This window comes from Apteryx rowi, unplaced genomic scaffold, assembly GCF_003343035.1.
Source record: "Apteryx rowi isolate R43461 unplaced genomic scaffold, aptRow1 scaffold_98, whole genome shotgun sequence".
In the NCBI taxonomy this organism is placed as follows: Eukaryota; Metazoa; Chordata; class Aves; order Apterygiformes; family Apterygidae; genus Apteryx; species Apteryx rowi.
This window is the reverse complement of record NW_020451293.1, coordinates 2,434,788-2,452,410: the sequence shown is the minus strand read 5'-3', so window position 1 is coordinate 2,452,410 and position 17,623 is coordinate 2,434,788. Positions and strand designations below refer to the sequence as shown.

Below are 17,623 nucleotides of genomic sequence, written 5' to 3'. Positions count from 1 at the left end.
GTGCATTAATTCCAGTCTGCCTCCCTGGTAGCCTTGCTCTCTCCTTCCTAGCTTGTTCTCTAAGGCGGTACTCTTCTTGCTAGTGGCTGGCATGCTACCAGAGATACTAGCACACCAGCAGCATATGAAATGATGACACTGGCAAGTTTCTGTATAGGGCTGCCAAGTTATCTAAGCTTCTCTGAGATGAGATGCCAGATAAGTGTTATCACTGTCAGAGGAACCGAGATGCCCCATCCAGAACCCCAGCCGCACTACAGCCCTGGGAAAGCATAAATCCGAGCCCAGCCTATGCCATTCAGGCTATTTCTAAGATAACCRCCAGCAGAACTTGCACGTGGCTGAGTCCTACCTTCAATGAGCTTTGTAGGAAGCTATTCATTAAATATTTTCCCTTGAGTGCATGGGGGAAGGGAGCCAGCAGCCCAAGAGAGGCAGATGTTGCCCCTTACGTTGCCATGCGGTCAACACAGCTGTTCCCTCCCACCGCTGCCGTTAGCGCTGTTGAGCGTGGCGTGCAAAGCGAACTAACAGACGCCGGGCAGCCTGGCTTTCTTAGAAAGTCCCTGGAAATGCCACATGACAAAACGCCAGCGCAGTTAACCTCAGTTGCTCGATTCAGTTTCCTCTCGGGCTCCGGCGCCCGTATCGCTTCCTGCCACCATGTCGTGCGCTGACATCAGCAGAGCCGCAGGCGCACGGAGGATGAGCTCACCTCCGGCCTGAGCGCCGCCTTTTTGCTGTGCTCTGAGCTTCCCTCAAAACCACAGCCAATGTGGGTACTTTCTTCTTCCTTTCAGTGTGAGTGGGCCTGAGGGCAGTGACGGGAGGGATACATTTTCCTCCTGTTACACGGAGGCAGAAACAGATGTGACAGGATAAGCGGATGCTGCGGTCAGTGGGAGACAGCAGCACAGCGCATGATACTGTAACATAAACCACGTTGTGTTTCTGCACACACAGCACCAGGGATAGGGAGGGGAGTTATACTGCGGCGGGAAGGGTGCACTTCTGTAACAAAAAAAAAAAAACTGCTGAAAAAAAGCAGGGATAAGCATGCACAGTACGAAAACTGGCCTTCCTCTGGAAAATTTCATAGCAGTGGTTATTCACTTAGTTGCCTGAGACTAGGTGGTAATCTTGTCTTGGAAACTTTAGACTGAAAAGGAAAAGGAGAAACCTTATTCTGAGTTACCGAGGTCCCACAGCTTGTTTGGAAATGAGATGCAGCTGCAGCAGCTTTCAGACAAGTAGCTCCTGGATGAACCCATCCTACTGGTCTGGGATTAACTTCCAATACTATATGCCTGCAAGCTTTTGTGCCACTCATGCACAATGCGACTGCTCCGAGATTTGTTAGTGGGAGTCTGCAGTCACATAACTATCTTTTGCTATAGCCGGAAACATTCCCCACTCCAAGAGAGCATTTTAACACCCTCTGTGCATCCACTTACCTGATGTCTATGACCTTGGGTAAGGCACTTCCAGTAGTGCTTTGTACCTCATGAGGTTTGGGGTTGCAGTTGGAAATGGATCTAAATGCTCACAAAGCAGGTCAATCATGTGTGTTTGCATAGCAGAAATCAGAAAACTTTGCACAGACTGTAACTTCTGAGCTCTCAAAAGCCTCGTTCTCAAGCATGCTCCAAGGGGAAGCTGTTTGTTGCAGGCTTTAGCCTGGAACCAGCACAAGAGCAGTGGGAATGGTGTTGTGAGGATCTCTGGGTGTTTGGGAACGGACCCCTGCCTTCTTTTAACCTTGCATTGGTTCTGTAGTGGGGTCTTTGGGCAACCAGGCTCTTGGGTCCAGAGCTCTAACCTTCTGTCTCCCATGATCTTCCCTTTTAGGCATCACTGGAAAAGACAGTTCCAGACCCAGCAAAACTACTGGTCTTAGGAGATCTCTGAGTAACATTCCTGCCACAGCTCAGTAGGATGCCACCTGCTCATGTCTTGCTGAAGCCAGAGGACTGGAAAACAAGCAATGATGTTCTTAATTTCATACTTCAGAGTCTTCCTTTATTATAATTTTGGCCAAACTTTCTCTCCTGTTTTCTGCTGGATTACCCTGAACATCTAAATAAGGGCTTGGGGGAAAAATGGCAAATGCTTTATCAGGGAGATGCCTTTCATAGTTTCTAGCAGATCTTTTGTGAAGACATTACTCTTTCTTAAAAGTCTTATTTATAACATGGTGCCTTGTGCTGCCGTGGACAGCAATAGTTCCACAGAAAGATAGTGTTGACTCAGGAATGCGGGTACAGTAAAGGAAACCTATTTATACAGCTAATGGCTGAACCTATGCGCCATACCACCTCTGGTAGACAACGGAGCAGTCCCAAGAGTAACATTTTGCTTATATGTTTATAAGGATTGCATCAGTACGAGACTCATCAACAAGTCCTTTCCTCACTGTATCAGAAAGAGAACGCTCATGGCATTTCCTATGGTGATGGAGCAGCAGTCCAGCTCACCTAATGTTGTTGCTCCAGTAGTCACTTGGCTGCTCTAGAGGGAAGTGTGAGACCTTTACATTTCACCTGTTGCACCACCAGGGCAGTCAGCTCACACCCTGGTATCTTGGCGATTAATGACTTGAAATTTGTATCTTAGTATTATCAGCTCAGGCCCATCTCCTATAACCAGTTTTCAGCCTGGTAGCACTCCCCCGGAACCTGATAGTGACTTTGAGTGAACAATGTTTACAAGCTTAGTCACAACCACTGGATTTCATCACGTCACAGGATTGCCTGTAAAGAGCCAAAGTCCCAAAAGGGTTGCTTCCTTGCAGAGCCTCAGGATTCTACTTAAATTACTGTTGTACCTTCAGTCCACAGTGTGCACTGCGGGGGTCCTCTAGTGTTGCAGCTATGCAAAGCAAAGCTTGCAGATGCAGGTCAGTTCTGGGAGCGAGCAATGGCCATTTGCACTGAGATTGTTGCTGGTGGCTCTCAGTCTCAGACTGTATGTAGATTTATGCTTTCAGCATCAGAGCCAATCTTGCTAAATTCTGAGGAACAAGGGTATTTCTAATAGCCAGTTGCGAACAGTGAAATCCCAGTGGTATTTGCCATATGGTGGATACTCTGCCTGCCTATTAAAGGGACAAAGTGGGTATTTTGATTATCCTTGACAAGATGTAAAATTGGCTATCTTTACAGTGTTAAATATTTAAATAGAGCATAATTGGCTTTAAATTTATGCCGGTGCATAGCAGAAACCCATGAAATGGCTGTATATATTGAGCTCTTTTATTATCCTTCACCAGAGGTCTGTTCCCTTAGCAGGTATTTATTTAACACAAGGTAACATATGCAGTATTAAAACAAAAGGCTGACTGAAAAGTGATAACAGAAAAAAATAGCTTTTCCCCTTGTAGGTTATTCTGTCTAGTTCATCCAGTCTAGTAGTGACCAGAGTCCTAATCCTGTTAATTCCATGTTTTGTTAAGTTTGCCTTAATAGTAGTTCCTCATATATGGAGTTTGGTGGTCTCCCAGCATACTGCATCTCAATAACCTTTGTACCTTCTTTACCACATATTGGAGAAATCAAGGATTAAATGGCTCACATCACAGGGACTAACCTAAATCTATGTTGTAGGATGAGGCATGCTGCCAGGTGTGGGAAGAGGTTGACTCCCTTCTCCTACTGTGTGAATAAATCCGGATGGGACATCATGCAAGCAAATCTGTAGCTGTTGATGGTTACACTAGAAAATCCAACTTGTTCCTCTGAATTCAGGTTAGAGAGCTGGTCTTCTCCAGCAGATACAACAGTTCAGCTGTGGTTTATGTCTGCATTCAAAGTCCATTCAAGTGGGACACCAAGATATTTTACCAACTTCTTTACCTTACCTGCAAGTGAACTGGTAGGTGGAGTTTTAGTCCTCTGCTTGCAAGGCTTGACTGCATATTTGATTAACCCCCCCCCCCACCTGGGAGCAATAGCTGTTACAATGCAAGACTGGAATTTTGGCTTCTCCTAGCAGATTAGGGATTGCATCTGTAAGAGACTCAAGCTTTTCCTATGACAACAGTCAACCCTTTCTCAGCTGGTGAGCTGGAAAAGGGATGGAAACTGCCTCAGCTAGATAGTAAATCCATTTACTTTAGATTCCCCTGGAATACCCACATAAAGTACTTTTTCTCTTTTAAAATGCACTTTGCTACCTCTCAGTAGTCTGCAGGGAAACCACAGTAGAAAACAGTTCTCCATAAAAATGTATCTGCTCGAGGAAAATAAGCAGGGTTGAAATCCCAGTCCCTTACTTTAATTTCCATCCTTATACAGAGACTTGGAATAAAAGTCAACCCTATTAAAGTCTGGCAGAATTCCAGTCATCTTCAGAGAGCTAGCATCTCACCCTGAACCACTTGGGTTTTCTTTTTTGAAATGATGAACACTTTTCCTTTCCGATATAACTAGTCACCTTTTTTGTGTAGCCAAATCAAAGGGTCTGAGGCAAAATCCTATATCTAAGCAAATTCATTTCAAGTGTTTCTAAGCTTGAACAATTTGGGTCTGACTGAGTCAAAAATAACAGCTCATTGCAGTCAGAACAAAATACTGGAGGTAAAGGACATTTGTTACGCAGCAAAGTTTGGAAGATTCTCATAAATGGTTCTGGTTTCGGTGCAGGCATAAAGAGTTTTGGCAACTTGCAATTAGCCTTGGAGTTTGTTTTTAATAAAGGTATATGATGCAGCACCTCAAGCTTCTGCTTTGCCTCCTCCATGTGCAACAACCTCAGCACACATGCACATCAGCAGGCAATGTGAGTTTCTCTTTTTTTATTTGAATTGTAGTTTGGGGGATTATAAAACAAGAATTTGCTATTCAGGAGCACTCATGGACCTATGTGAAAACAAGGAATAATGAGCATGAGGAATCACACATGGAGTAAAACACAGGCCCTTAAAACCAAATGTTGGTAACTAATACCATCTTCTTGTGTATCTTTCAGTACATTGTAACAGGCTTAATTTGAATACAGGCTAATTCTGCTCCATATATACACCTAGAATTTGCCACAGTTGAGTTTGTCTGTGCCATGCATTGTTCTGTGTGGAATATAATTATTTAGCTTTTTGTACTTTTAATTCTGTTCCTATGCAAAGCCTCTTTGGTTAATCTGATGGCTTTCCTAATTAAGTTTGGGGTCTGTGGGCCAGAAGGTGAAGCAGAAAGCAAACTGGTTCTCTGAAAAACACCAGTGACTACCACCATGGAGCTGCCAGTGCTGCTGCCCACAATATTCACCCCAATGTGGGCAGCCCATCCTGGTAAGAGCTGCAGGTGGAAATCTGGTGAATCCCTGGTTTGTCCAGAAATACAGCTGGTTAAAGGATAATATAGCAAGTGCAGACATGCTGCAAGTTGTCCTGCACTCTGGATGCCTGGGGTCTGCTGGGCTGGAAGCTCCTACCTTTAAGGCTTCACCGAGTATCAAGCCTTCCTGAAGAGGTTTGAGTTTCCATGCAGTGGAACACTAAATCTTTAACTCTGCAGATCTTGTCCTTCAAACCTTTTCATACGTACTTCAGATTTTGAAAGAGCAAGAAAATTTACTGCGTACCAATTACCATCTGGTACTGAGGATACACTACAGCCATTTTTCCCAGACAATGCAAATGATGGGGAAAAAGACAATCACACTAGATTTAATGAAAATTCTTTAATTATATTTCAATGCTTAAAACACAGAAACACTTGAATTAAATTACATCATAATGCTTCTGCTAAGTTGTATGCATACTTCCAAGAATTGTGAAAGGAGGCGCTATTACACTAAAAGAATACTCCAGTACAAGCCCAGCATATACCCGTAATATTCTTTTAGTCTCATTATCTGTACTTCATTAATCTAAGGGCAGTCATCGCAGGACAAATCCTACCATTACAGGAAGAATGGTTAAAGAGAATTTCTCTGTAGCTGTGTTCGTTATACAAGATATATCTCAACATTAACTTGGAACAAGGTGCATGTTTTTGCACCCGAGCTGGCAGATGCACTGCTTGGCAGCTGCCCATGCAGCACACGGAGTTGGGTAAAGAGCATGAAGTATGCTGTTGGTTTGAAGAAACAGCTTAGCCTACAGTTACCTTTTACAGAGAATTTAGAGGGGGAAAAAAAAAAGTTCCAACCCTAAGAGTTCTAGGGGAAACACTGCTCAGCTGGTCACACAGGGATAACCTCTGGGAAGACCCATGGATAGTGTCCTCCAAATTCTAAGCACCTAAGCCAGATTGCACCGACTGTTTGCACACACACACCCTCGTTCAACATTCTCCCTGGAATGCAAATACCAGCAGCCTGGGGGTGCCTCCTGGCAGTGGACAGGCCACTTTCCACAGGGGGGGGGTCACATCTCTAACCCTACTGCACACCCAGAACCCTCCAGGTTTAGAAAGGGAGGTGGATTTTGAAAAATTATTAACCAGCTTAGTCCTGCAAAACTGCCATGAGGAAAGCTGTGCCAGTGAAGAAGGTAGGGCTGGTAAGGAACTGTTTGCTGCAGGGGTCAGAGAATTATGCCCAGGAAATTGTTYGCAGCTGCGAAAAGAGGAAAAGTCATTGTGGGGAGGAAAAAAAGATTTGGGACAAGTTCTAGCTTGCAACAAAGCACATGATGCCTCAATTGTCGCTCAGTGAAAAATCTCCTTGCATGAAGCCCGCCTTTAGATCTGCATTCAAATTTTGGCTGGCCCTAATTCCCTTTGAACTGGTGCTGCGGATGGAACATAATCTGACTGACAAACGTATGTGCTGCAGGAAAATCAGTAGGTGATCAGTGCATGGCTGGGGCACTGATGCTTGCATGCAGGCTCTGCATGCGCTTCACCACTAGCACAGCAGTGAGACACCTTGATTCGTGCATTCACCTCCAGGAATCTAAGGAAACTGCCCATCTAGGAGTGAGAGACAATCTCTGGCAGCAGGTTACCAAAAATGACCCCCTCCCTCCCCAGGTCTTGCTAGTCAGACAGGATGGACATTAACACATACCCTTTTCAGTGGCCTCTGTAGTTTCCTGAGTGAGGAATGGGGCAGGTAGGATGGGGCACCTACCTGATGCCGTGGCTGTACTGGTGGACTTGGCGGGTAGAGGGGATGGAGGAAACTCTCCTGTCTGTCCTTTACGCCACACTCTGTGTTTGCATTGCAAGTGTGCAGCCCGGACCTTACTGCCAGCCCCCCCGGATACCATGCTGGCCAGCAGTACTCAGGGCTGGTGGCCACTGAAAGACTCTGCCAAGGACAGCTCCAGTGCAGCACTGCAGCTCACCAAGGTGGCCAGAGGCCCTGTCACGCTCTTTCCCTCCTGCAGTCCTGAAGGACACACAAAGAGGCAGAGGGGTGCTCCAGGGTTACAGGGGAACTGCTGTCTTACCTGCCCAGACCCACCTTCAGGTAACATGAGCACAACCCACCAGCAGGTAGCCTGAATGGAGGCTAACGCAAAGCTCTGCGTTTTCTTCAGCAGGAAGAAAAGATTCTGAGTGCAGGTCCTGGCAGGTAAGGAAGTAAGAACCAGCTATTGAGCCACCTCTGGGCAGACACAGGGTTACCGTAATGTTGACCAATACACATTTTTCCCTCATTTAAAAAAAGAAAAGTTTTCAAGCCTTAATCTTCTCTCTGTACAATAGTCTGCATGGTAGAAACTTCCCTGAGCCAAAGCAGGGGAGGATACATGGTATCAGAGCCCCAGTTCCACTTGTCTCCTCTCCATGGCATCACATGCCCAAACACCATCATTCCTAGCTTAGCTGCAGGCAGTCACGCACCTGGACATGACAGCCCCTGCCTCTAGAAGCTGTGTGAGTTCTCCTATGTCCATGCCACAGCCCTAACTGGGGATATTCAGCCAGTTGCTTAGTTAAGATGTAATCAGTCAAATGTTTTCCATTTCACTTTCTAAAGCTAGTGAATTGCCCATGCTGCAGCATCGCCCAGGGCACACATTTATCAGCAGGCCACATGCCACAAGGGGGATAAGCCTCAAGGTATGTGTTTTCCCTGGGGGAATAACAGCCCGTGCCCCAGGTTACCACTCAGCTCGCGGGGGCAGCTGTCCTAGCTCAAAGCAGCTTTGCCAGCAGTCAACCCTCTGGGGTACGCCAAGGCTGCAGTCACTGTACAGAAATGTTCATTCAGGGCTCTCCTTGGGGCCTGGCTGCACAAAGCCAATGGAGAAGCTCTTTGAAACATGCACCTCTCCTTCCCTGACCCAGAGAGGGCAGTCATGTGCTCTAAACCAGCTAATCTACAACGAAGCGAGCACTGTTCCTAAGCACACAGCTGGGTAGAGGGCGTCAGTCAGCGCCAGCCCAGAAATTGGAGCATGGCAGCCCAGGACCTTTTAGTAGTAACGGACGCACCAAATATTGCTACTGCCATCACAAAAGGTTTGCTTTCCAAAGCGACGACAGTTCCCAGTGCTTGTGCCCATTTGTAACACAAACCAACTGGGTGACCAGCTGGGCTCAGTGGATCAGTCATGCTTGCGAGAAGTCACCGATTTGTTGGCTCCATCCTCCCCAATCTCAGCACGATCCCAGAGCAGGGGCAGGTATCGTTCATGCATTGATGGCATTGGCAACGTCTGTGAACACAAGGCGACTGGGTCTCTGGAGAGCTCCTTGACTTGTCAGCAGAATCTGCGTTGAAGCAGTGAAAGATGAGACCCAGCATGCCTTTCTCCAGGCACAGGGGCCTGGGCACAGACTGCAAAGTACTGTAACTAGATTCAGCCCCTTACTAAGAGGAGGGTGACAGACTAACACAGCATTAACAAGGCTGTGACAGAAAAATACAACAGGCCAGAGAGCAAGTCAGCACATGCATGCCAATTTAGTCTCCACATCACTGGATTACTGGGTCTAGCTTATCTAGGACTGCACAGATTTGTTATATATAACTCACTCTTTACATATCACCTGACAGCATGAAAAGATTTGAAACCTCAAAGCCAGGAAACATGCCATAGACTGAACTTTGGCTACTAGTTTAAATTCCCTCTCTTGTTATTTTAAGCCTTTAAATTTACTTTCCAAGCAGAGGAATCTGTGCACTAGCAAGCTCTGGAGGGATCTGAGGGATCCTGCTGGCCAGTCACTGTATAGGAAGGAAGCGCTTTTACGGTGCCAAGTTTAACTCTGTTCTTGTCATTCCCCCCTTAAGTCCTCCACATGCACTAATACTGTGCACTGTATGCACTTGCCCAGAGGTCAAGATCCATTGCTTTTACACAACAGTATTTCTCTGCTTTCCCAAACCAGTATATAGATTATGCTGACTATCTTTCATATTCCAACATATTTATCTCCCATGTGCTCTTTGGCAGGTTGTGAAGTATTCCTCAAGGTAAATATTTTATAATTACAATGTCTATATTTTTTTCCTCCTTTCCTCTTTGCCCCACACCAAATCTGCCACAGATTATCTAAAGGCATAAAATGCGTGGAAACTGAGGATGTTTTGGGAGAACTGCTCCTCTACTTGGAAAAGCAAGGGAAGACATGGGCAGCACAAAGCAGCTGGAAAGGAATTAAAAGGAGAGAGGTCCACTCTTAGTGGGGGGCTGCATCACTGGCTGAGAGACATGCCTATTCCAACCATCCCTGCTGGCTCTGTCTTTCAGAAAGGCAATTTTTGTGTGTGGTAGTTTTGACAAAGAAAAGAGAGAACAATGTGAAACTGGCTGCACACAATGGCGAGAAGCCCTTCTTCCCCATTCGTCCTGCCTCTTGGTATATTTGGGAAGGCAACAGCCTCTTGTCTAACACCCATCTAGACCATTAACAATAGTAACCAAAAACAACTGGCCAAGCCATCAAGCCCTTTCCTAACTCACTAATGTAGTAACTCAGTGGTCTCTGGGGAGCTCATCATTTCTCAGCATGTCTCATGCAATGGGTACTCAGAGCGTTCAAAGCAAAGCCTTCCCCTTTCACCAAATCCAAATAGAAAACTCTGTCCTTTTCTCTTTCTGAGCCATGCCTGTCCTGTTCCCAGCAAGGCTGGCCTGGAGGTGCTGACAAGATCAGATGTGCCATGCCACAGCCATGTGCTTTCTGCCTGCGCTCTTCAGAGCTTGCAACACAATTAACTAACAGTTATAATCACAGGCTTTCCCTCCCAAGGCCTTGTTCCACACTTGTATCCTACACAAACCAGGGATACCTTAAAACTGTGTGGAAATGACTGGCTTTTCAAGGGCCAGGGTAAGGGAGACTCAGTGTCTGGTGAGCATCTGAAGCCCCCTCTCCCAGTAAATTGCAGACACCTTACTGCTCCCTTGCGATTCCCTGGGAGATAAGCTGCTGTAAGTTCACCCTTAATTGCTGAGATTTCCCTATTCTCTCTCGTAGCTGAGTGGAGCCAGCATTTTGTCTCCCCAGGCTCTTATTCCTAGCTGCCTGATTCTTCAGGCCATCCTAAGGCCTCCAAAATGCTCAAGCCCCCTGTCTCCAAAGCTAGCAGAGATGGGTGAAGCCCTCCTGAGGTCTTACGTAGTTTCCTGACTGCACAACCCTACAAAAAGTCCTCGATTCTGTAACAAAGCAGTGCAGGTGCCAGTGGTTGTGATAACAGACTGGCTGGTTCCTGCTTCCCACCTTGCTCTGGGATGCCTGGGAAGATGCTGCATCTCGCCCATGTTCCAGCAGCTCCTGTTCCAGTTCATCCTGTTCCTCAGTGGGATCGAAGTTGTACATGGGCATGAGCTGGTGGCGTAGTTTCTCTAACCTGCCCATGGGAGAGAAGGCAAAAGGTGGGTTCAAAAACTCAACAGAGAGGAGGACAGAAGCCCAGGCTGCCTTCTCCACCCCACTGCTGAGGTCTGTCTCTCCTGCTGCACAGGGATTCAGCTCTTGTTGCCACTTGCTGGCTAAAGGTCACATCCCTGTCCTGCAGGGATGAGAACCTACTACGCACAGCCAGCAGGAGTGGACGATGCCCAGAGTGCAGCTCCCAGGATTAACTACCACTGCTAATCTATGTTGGCAGGCATTACGCACAGAAAAATCAGATGGGGATTTAAATACCTGCAGACCTTAAAAGATCAGAACAAGCTTTCTCAGGTGGAACAAAAGGCAGGGTGGAACACACTGGCTAGGCATTTTGCAGCCTCTCTCTTTGTCCCTCTGCCCACAAAGTCAGTCCTGCTATGCCTGCTAGCAGAAGTGCACTTTTAGCTCCAGTAGCCTAAGAGTTGTTCTTCAACTCTGAAGTTGAAATACATAATAATAATAAATAGAAAATAATTAATAATTATTACAAATATAATAAAATAATAATCATTATAAATATAATAGATAGAAAATAGAAAAGAGATTCTCACAGGCAGCTGATACCTGTGGACAGACCTTACTGTTCTTATTCTTGTATCAGTGCTCTAAGTGACAAAGCTATACAGTGCACCCCAAAGGGTCTCCCGAAATACTGGGCAGCTCAGTCATGGAGGATGGATAGGAGGCACACTCATGTGAAAATACTGAGTCCCTGCCTTAGGCTGCAGCCGAGTTCTGGGGGGTAGGAGGAGGGAAACACCCAAGCAGTTACTGGCAGTGTCACCACAAATATCTGCTTTGGCAAGTGCGAGGATGACATATTACCTCCCTGCCTCTCTATGGGCTTTGCCAACACAACCATTATCTCCAGCAGCACTATGTTTGCAGGCCAAGCATTAGCTGCTCCTGTGGAAGTGCACAGATCTTGGCTTCAGGGACTGGCTTGGAAATTTTACAGTGGGCAGCAGCACTTCTTGCAAGTCTGTGGCCAGGCCAGGCCTGCCACAAGGATTCAGGCAGGGAGGAGGCACCGCGACTAATGATGTTCACCAGTGTTTCTGCTGTCAGAGACAGAAGGATCAAGATGTGTTTTCCCTGCATGCTGCTCTCCTCTCTGTTTTCAGCAGGGAGCTTAACAGGGAAATTAAGACACTACATCTCAGGCTAGAAAGCTTAGTGTCTGCAAAAGAGTTATCAAGAAAACTGTGCTAGAAGAGAAACAGTCCTGCAGTGCAGCCATTGACACCATAAGCAGTGAGACCAGCAGCAAAGAACAGAATCTGAATGCCAGCCAAGTGGCCCCGGCATCAGGGAGGCTTGGGAGCTTGCTAGACATGGGGCTGTGCCAGGCAGCGGAGACATACCCAATCTCCCTGCAAACTGAGTAGCACTGTGCTGATCACTGTACAGTGAGACAGTGAAGCTAGGTATGTGCTGCAAACTCTGCCCAAAACCAGGGGAAGTTAGTCTATGCTGTGTGCCTACTGCTGCAGATAGCAGGAGTACTGGGAGGTGGAGAGTCCCTATCCCTGCTTCATTCACACGCAGCTGATTCCTTGTAGGCTTGTTCTCAGATGGCCATCCCTTACACTTTTCCCCACTTCCCTGCCTACTTCCTAGCTCTGCCTAGGTTTTGAAGCACTAAGGTCCTCTCAGCCAATGACAGATGTTACTTACCTCTTCCTCTTTCTGATATACAGAACCTGAAAGAGAAAAAAACCCATCATTACAACAGTCTCAGCAAGACAGGGAACAGTTGGGAAGAGAAATTTTGGGCACACAGCACACAGAGAGGGGGTGTAGCAAGTCTGGTGTCACTGCACACCAAGCAGGGGGAAGGGAGAAGTGACAACTGAAGATGGATACATCAGGGTAAGCCTGAGAGCACATCAAGTCCGACATCGAGCGCTCAAGTAGCCTGTTATTAGGTGTGTTAGTAGTAGTAACAGTACTGGGTATGTTATTATTAGGTGTATATTAGGTGTAGCACAGCATATTTCTGTTGGCTGCAGGACGTATGTTGCAATTTAAAGTGAATGAAGAACCTTCCCTTTGTGGTTTTCATTTGTAGACTTTTTACAGCATAGAAGCAGTTACCCCCTCCCCAATATAAAGGGAAGAAGCAAAGAGGGCATGCTTGGTGACTTGCCTCATGTCAGCCAGTAAGAGTGGCTGAGCTGGGAGGAAAGCGAGGCTTTTGGCCTCCAGAGCCTTGTTCTGAGAACTAGGAACGCTCGGTGCTGCTCTCAGGAACTTATGATCGTTTCCAGGATAATGTTTCCAGGTTCTCTTAGGGGCTTTTGGAAAAACTCCTCCTTGGGCCTGCAATGAAATTTTGCAGTAGTCCCTTTCTGTAGGTTCCTCTGTTGGTTGTATTGTTGTATTAGCGAAGCTCTTCCTCATATGAGGAACTGGAGCTTGCTGCTACCTTCATTCTCTGTTGGCAGGTAAATGATTGGTTATATAGCAAAAGAAAAACTGCAGCATTCGCATTGTCCATGTCAGGCCCAGAACTACAGTTTCTGAAATCTTCTGTCTACAGCATTAATGGCCGGGTTAGTTACATACAGCAAATCCTTGAGGACTCTGCTGATATTCAGCAAGTAGAACTCCAGAAATGCAGTCTGGAATTAATCTAGCTAAAATGGATTCAGGCTGCTTTAATTCAGAAAGGGATGTCCACAGAGGAGATTAACATGGTTTCAACAGTCTGCTTTAAGAATTAATCTGGGTGAACTTTCTTGCAGCCCCCCTGTGTAGACAAGGTTTAAATCAATGCAGCTACTCCAATTAACAAGTCAGAGCAGAATCTGCTTTGATTTATTTTAACTTAACTTCCTATTGCTATTAAAACTGCTTATATTACCCATGGCTTCCTCTGGGCCTGCTGAGCATTCTGCCCGGAGCAGACTGCAAGGAGACCGCAGTAGTGTTGGACACCTGTAGTATTGTTATGAGCATATACACACTACTGCCAGACACTCTTTTCCACGAGCACAAGAAAAAGGCCTTAAAAGGAAAGGGATCTCAGAAACTATCAGTTCCCACCATTTCTGGGTAAGCCTTTTGTACAACACAATGAAATTATTCAGCCCAAACCAGTCCTAGAGCCCCTTTGTCACCCCCCACCCTCAGAAGAGGGAGAAATATTTAGCAGATCTTTCTTACCATAGCTACAGCCAACCCAATCACAGTAATGATTCCAAAGGACAGCAGCATCGTGCTCATGCCAGGTCCACTGCTGGCCACATCTGGGATTTTGGTGCTGTTGAAACTGGTAGTTTCATGGTTTATGGTAGCTGTTTCTGGTACAGTCACATCCAGTGTTGTCCCTGGGTCTGGCTTAGCTGCAGCAGTGGTGCTGTGATACAAGTCATGTATAGAGGGCGAGCTGTTACTCATCCTGCTAGCTGCCTGCTAGCTTTTACCAAGTGGTTGTCTCTACCCACTCAAGACACTTTGGTTCCAGCTACAGTAGTGGAGAGGTGCACCTCACAGCAAGGACCCTCAGGCGAGAGCTATCCTGTAGCACCATCGTTGAGGGGTTTTCTTCACGGCAACCACACTGGTTTCTACCTAGAAGAGAATGAGAATAGATGCACAGTGCAAAGCTCTTTGAGATGGGCACAGTCTTTCCCAAAGCTCACTGATTCACTAGGACAATTTTTGAGAGCAGTTCACAGATGTCCATTCAAAACAAAAACAAATGATTTTTCAGGGGTAGTGAGAGCCCCCAAAGCCCTGCCTGATTCACTTGAAGTTAGTGATACGCTCTCCCCTCACTGCTTCAGCTCTGCCTCCTTGCGGGCACTTGGCAGATCTACCTGGGGCCAGTCTCAGAACTCCTCTCAATTCGGTCTGCCCCAAGTGAGCCAGGCAGCCTCCTTCCACCTGGGGAAAAACAGCATCTTCCTGCTTCACTTCTCTCTCTTGCTTTTAATTGTAGGGAAAAGTATAAAGATCCCTTTATCAGTAGAAACAGATCCCATAAAACGGCACTCAGCTCTGAGGCATCCATACCTCGGGATGCTTTTTACTGAATCCTGTACAACTTCCGTGTTGTAGTAACTGGTAAGTCACTGCACTATCCACTGCATTGGTGTTCCTCAGCCCATGCACTCTGGTAAGGCAGCTTCCTTAAAAGTAGTGGGTTGCACCGGTGCCCCATCTGCTACTAAAGAGACTGAAAATTTCTCAAGTCCCCCATGAAGGCACCCACTCAGGCTTAGTCATGCATTGCTAATTATCAATATTAATTTTAAAATGGGTCCTATTTCAGAGTGGCGTTGTGAAATTTGACAGATCTATTCATGCTGAAAACATGAAAAGCTCTGAATGTTTCATGCTTCTATTGTACAAATGATCAGGCATTGCAAAATACCCTGGGATGATCCTTTGAGAAGTATTTGCAGAACTTTGTTCATAAAATTACTGTAATCACATTAGTCCAGGAATTGCTTCACTGAAAATGCAGCTACCTCTGGAGTACAGCAGTGTAGACCCCAAGAACTATCATAGCAGTCCTCTGAAAATTTCTCTGTAGTTTAGTTGATGTTACATCTCCAGCAGCTGGGACATAGGGGTTAATGAGCTCTGAACAGAGAAAGATGTGCCTGCAAAGAGAAATGAGCCACTGTTCTGCTCCTTCTGTTCTATTCTAGGCAAGGTTATTGCGCAGTTCCCATTACTTTGAGGCCCTACTGCTGTCCGTAACTGCATTAAGCAGTGTGATTAACATCTGTCACTAACAATCGGAGCAGAGAAATTGCATCAGGCCTCCCTGTGATCAGTCAGCAGCCTGACTAGCCATCTTGGCTTGCAAAGCACTTGTCCTGCATCTCCCTGAGCATTTAAATCACTCACCACACTTGCAGGATCTGTCTCACAGTTCCCCATAAACAGCTCTGTGAAGCAGGAGCTGCTGGGAGATTTTGAGACGCCGAGGAGACTGTGGGAGGAGAAGTCAAACTCTGACAAGTTTCTAGGGAAATGCGAAGATAGTACTTCTGGTCTGATCCCACCTAACAACATGCTGGGGCATGGGTTCGCTGCAGGCTGAATGGGAAAGTGTCCTTCACTGACTGCAAAACCACTATGCAGCACCTGGATTTCCCCAGCCATTATTGACCACAGTGGAGCTCAGGGGTATTGGACAATCAGGCACAAACTTGGCAAATTTGAAATCAGAGCGCATCTGCATACTTATATCCTCTGTGCCACTGGATCTGGCCTACTCAGCGCCACAACAGCAGCAGCAGCTACTGCCCGGCAAGGAAAGGGAAGAGAACCGATGAGCAAGTATTGGGTAGACAGAGCAGCTACTCAGAGAGAATCATTGATCTGTTCTATTCAGGGAAACTCTCCATGACAATAATTCGCATTAAAAAAAACACAAAACACCACCAAGCAAACAAAAAGTGGAAAAAGAACCTAAGTCTAAGCAGTGAAGCAGACCCAAAGGCTTTGCAAAGTATGACTCTGGATCTCAAACAGCTCCTGAATTTTGGAAACGTAACAAGTTAGGCTTCCACCTGAATCCTTTGTCAGTTTTGGAGAACCACTTGAACTTGGATGTTCAAGCTGACCATTAGCCTTCGGGTAAGGCCCATTCTGTAGCAACCAGACACTGTGCTGCTGTGCATTGCTCCACTGAAATAAGCAGGGGCAGGTCAAAATTAGCCAGAAGAAGATCTGATCAAGTGGGGATGGGGGCTCTTGTTCATACTGTCAGGGCCCCAACCACACTGAGGGATTTCCAAGCCCAGAGACCTAGCTCTAAAAGTGTTATTGGCTGAGAAGGTTTCTGACATGGTTTAGACAACTAGTTCTAAGGCCAGATGAGAGTATTTCTGTTCCCAAGCCCCTTCTGGTCCAAGCTAACCCTGTGGTCAGCTGGGAGGCTGACAGCAAGTACGGCCCATGCCTTACAGTGGTAGAGCTTGTGGGGGATGATCTTTCCTACCATCATCCTTTCCCAGTTGCCATCCTTGTGCTAGACGTTTGATCTGCAGGCTGGGCATGCTCCAGGTCTCTGATGGCTGCTCTAGGGCTARGGACAGCTACCTATTGCTGGCAGGTTTCTGCAGAGTCTGTGCACAAAAGTAACAGAAGGAACGGGAGACGAACCAGATCCTCAGCTGCTGCGAGCTGGCATAATTCCATCGACTGCGCCAACAGAGAACTCCTCACACAGCCAGGACCACTTTGTGCTGGGCTTGCTGGCTCTGGGAATAAAGAGAATATGTTTCTTTCTCTCTTATGCCAGCACTTCCAAACTGGTCTCTGATGGGAGTTGCAGTGGCTAACACTCTGGGATGTAGAGCATCATGTCAGGCACTAGCTTGAAGCTGCTGGGTTTTCTCAGTCTTGGTTTTAATCTCTCTGTGCTGCAGTTTCCTCCTGGGTCTGACAGGCATAGAGGTTTTTGTCACAGGGATGAAGATGTGTCACGGGGTCTCTGGATGAAGAAGGCAAATAACAACTAGTATTTTCAGTATTACTTCACCAAAATGAAGCGTCTCTGGTGAATCAGGCATATTGGTAACAAGTGGCATGTGGTTACTGCTGGCTACAGGATGCAGCTTCCCGGGATGTGAATCCATGTCTTCCTCTCCCACTACCGCACAGACGACCAGGCTGAGGGGTGACACAAACTGCGTGCGCCCACAGTCCCGGAGCACCTCCGTCGACACCCTCCCCCGGTGCCGTCCGTCCGTCCCGTCCCCCCCGTGGGACGGGCGCGGGGACGTTCCCCAGCCGCTCTGACCATGAGCTTGGAAGACACCGAAGTGAAAACGATCCCCCTGACACCCAGCCCTCCCCGGCTG

The 17,623-nt window shown here is 46.8% G+C and overlaps 2 protein-coding genes across 14 annotated transcripts in view; one reads left to right on the top strand and one right to left on the bottom strand.

Annotated features, from left to right (window-relative positions):
- Positions 1 to 6,270, top strand: part of LOC112960592 (high mobility group protein HMGI-C-like) — a 20,461-nt gene extending 14,191 nt beyond the window's left edge. For all 3 annotated transcript variants that reach the window (XM_026055023.1, XM_026055024.1, XM_026055025.1), the window contains one exon: positions 1,849 to 6,270. In XM_026055023.1, the coding sequence (XP_025910808.1) occupies positions 1,849 to 1,934 (86 nt within the window). In that variant the 3' untranslated portion in view covers positions 1,935 to 6,270. The remainder of the gene's footprint in view (positions 1 to 1,848) is intronic.
- On the bottom strand, positions 5,662 to 17,614 carry CUNH3orf18 (chromosome unknown C3orf18 homolog). 11 transcript variants are annotated; one of them, XM_026055020.1, is made up of 6 exons: positions 16,759 to 17,614; positions 13,965 to 14,372; positions 12,474 to 12,499; positions 10,623 to 10,752; positions 7,434 to 7,511; positions 5,662 to 7,332 (listed from the first exon to the last, which is right to left on the bottom strand). In XM_026055020.1, the coding sequence occupies exons 2-6, from the start codon at positions 14,196 to 14,198 to the stop codon at positions 7,309 to 7,311; spliced, it is 492 nt and encodes a 163-aa protein (XP_025910805.1). In that variant the 5' UTR covers positions 14,199 to 14,372; positions 16,759 to 17,614; the 3' UTR covers positions 5,662 to 7,308. The 11 variants fall into 11 exon arrangements, with proteins under 11 accessions (XP_025910805.1, XP_025910797.1, XP_025910798.1 ...); XM_026055012.1 differs by adding an exon at positions 14,817 to 15,409 and having other exon boundaries at positions 5,662 to 7,511; positions 16,759 to 17,606; XM_026055013.1 differs by adding an exon at positions 15,275 to 15,409 and having other exon boundaries at positions 5,662 to 7,511; positions 16,759 to 17,606.
- Between the last annotated feature and the right edge of the window lie 9 nt (positions 17,615 to 17,623).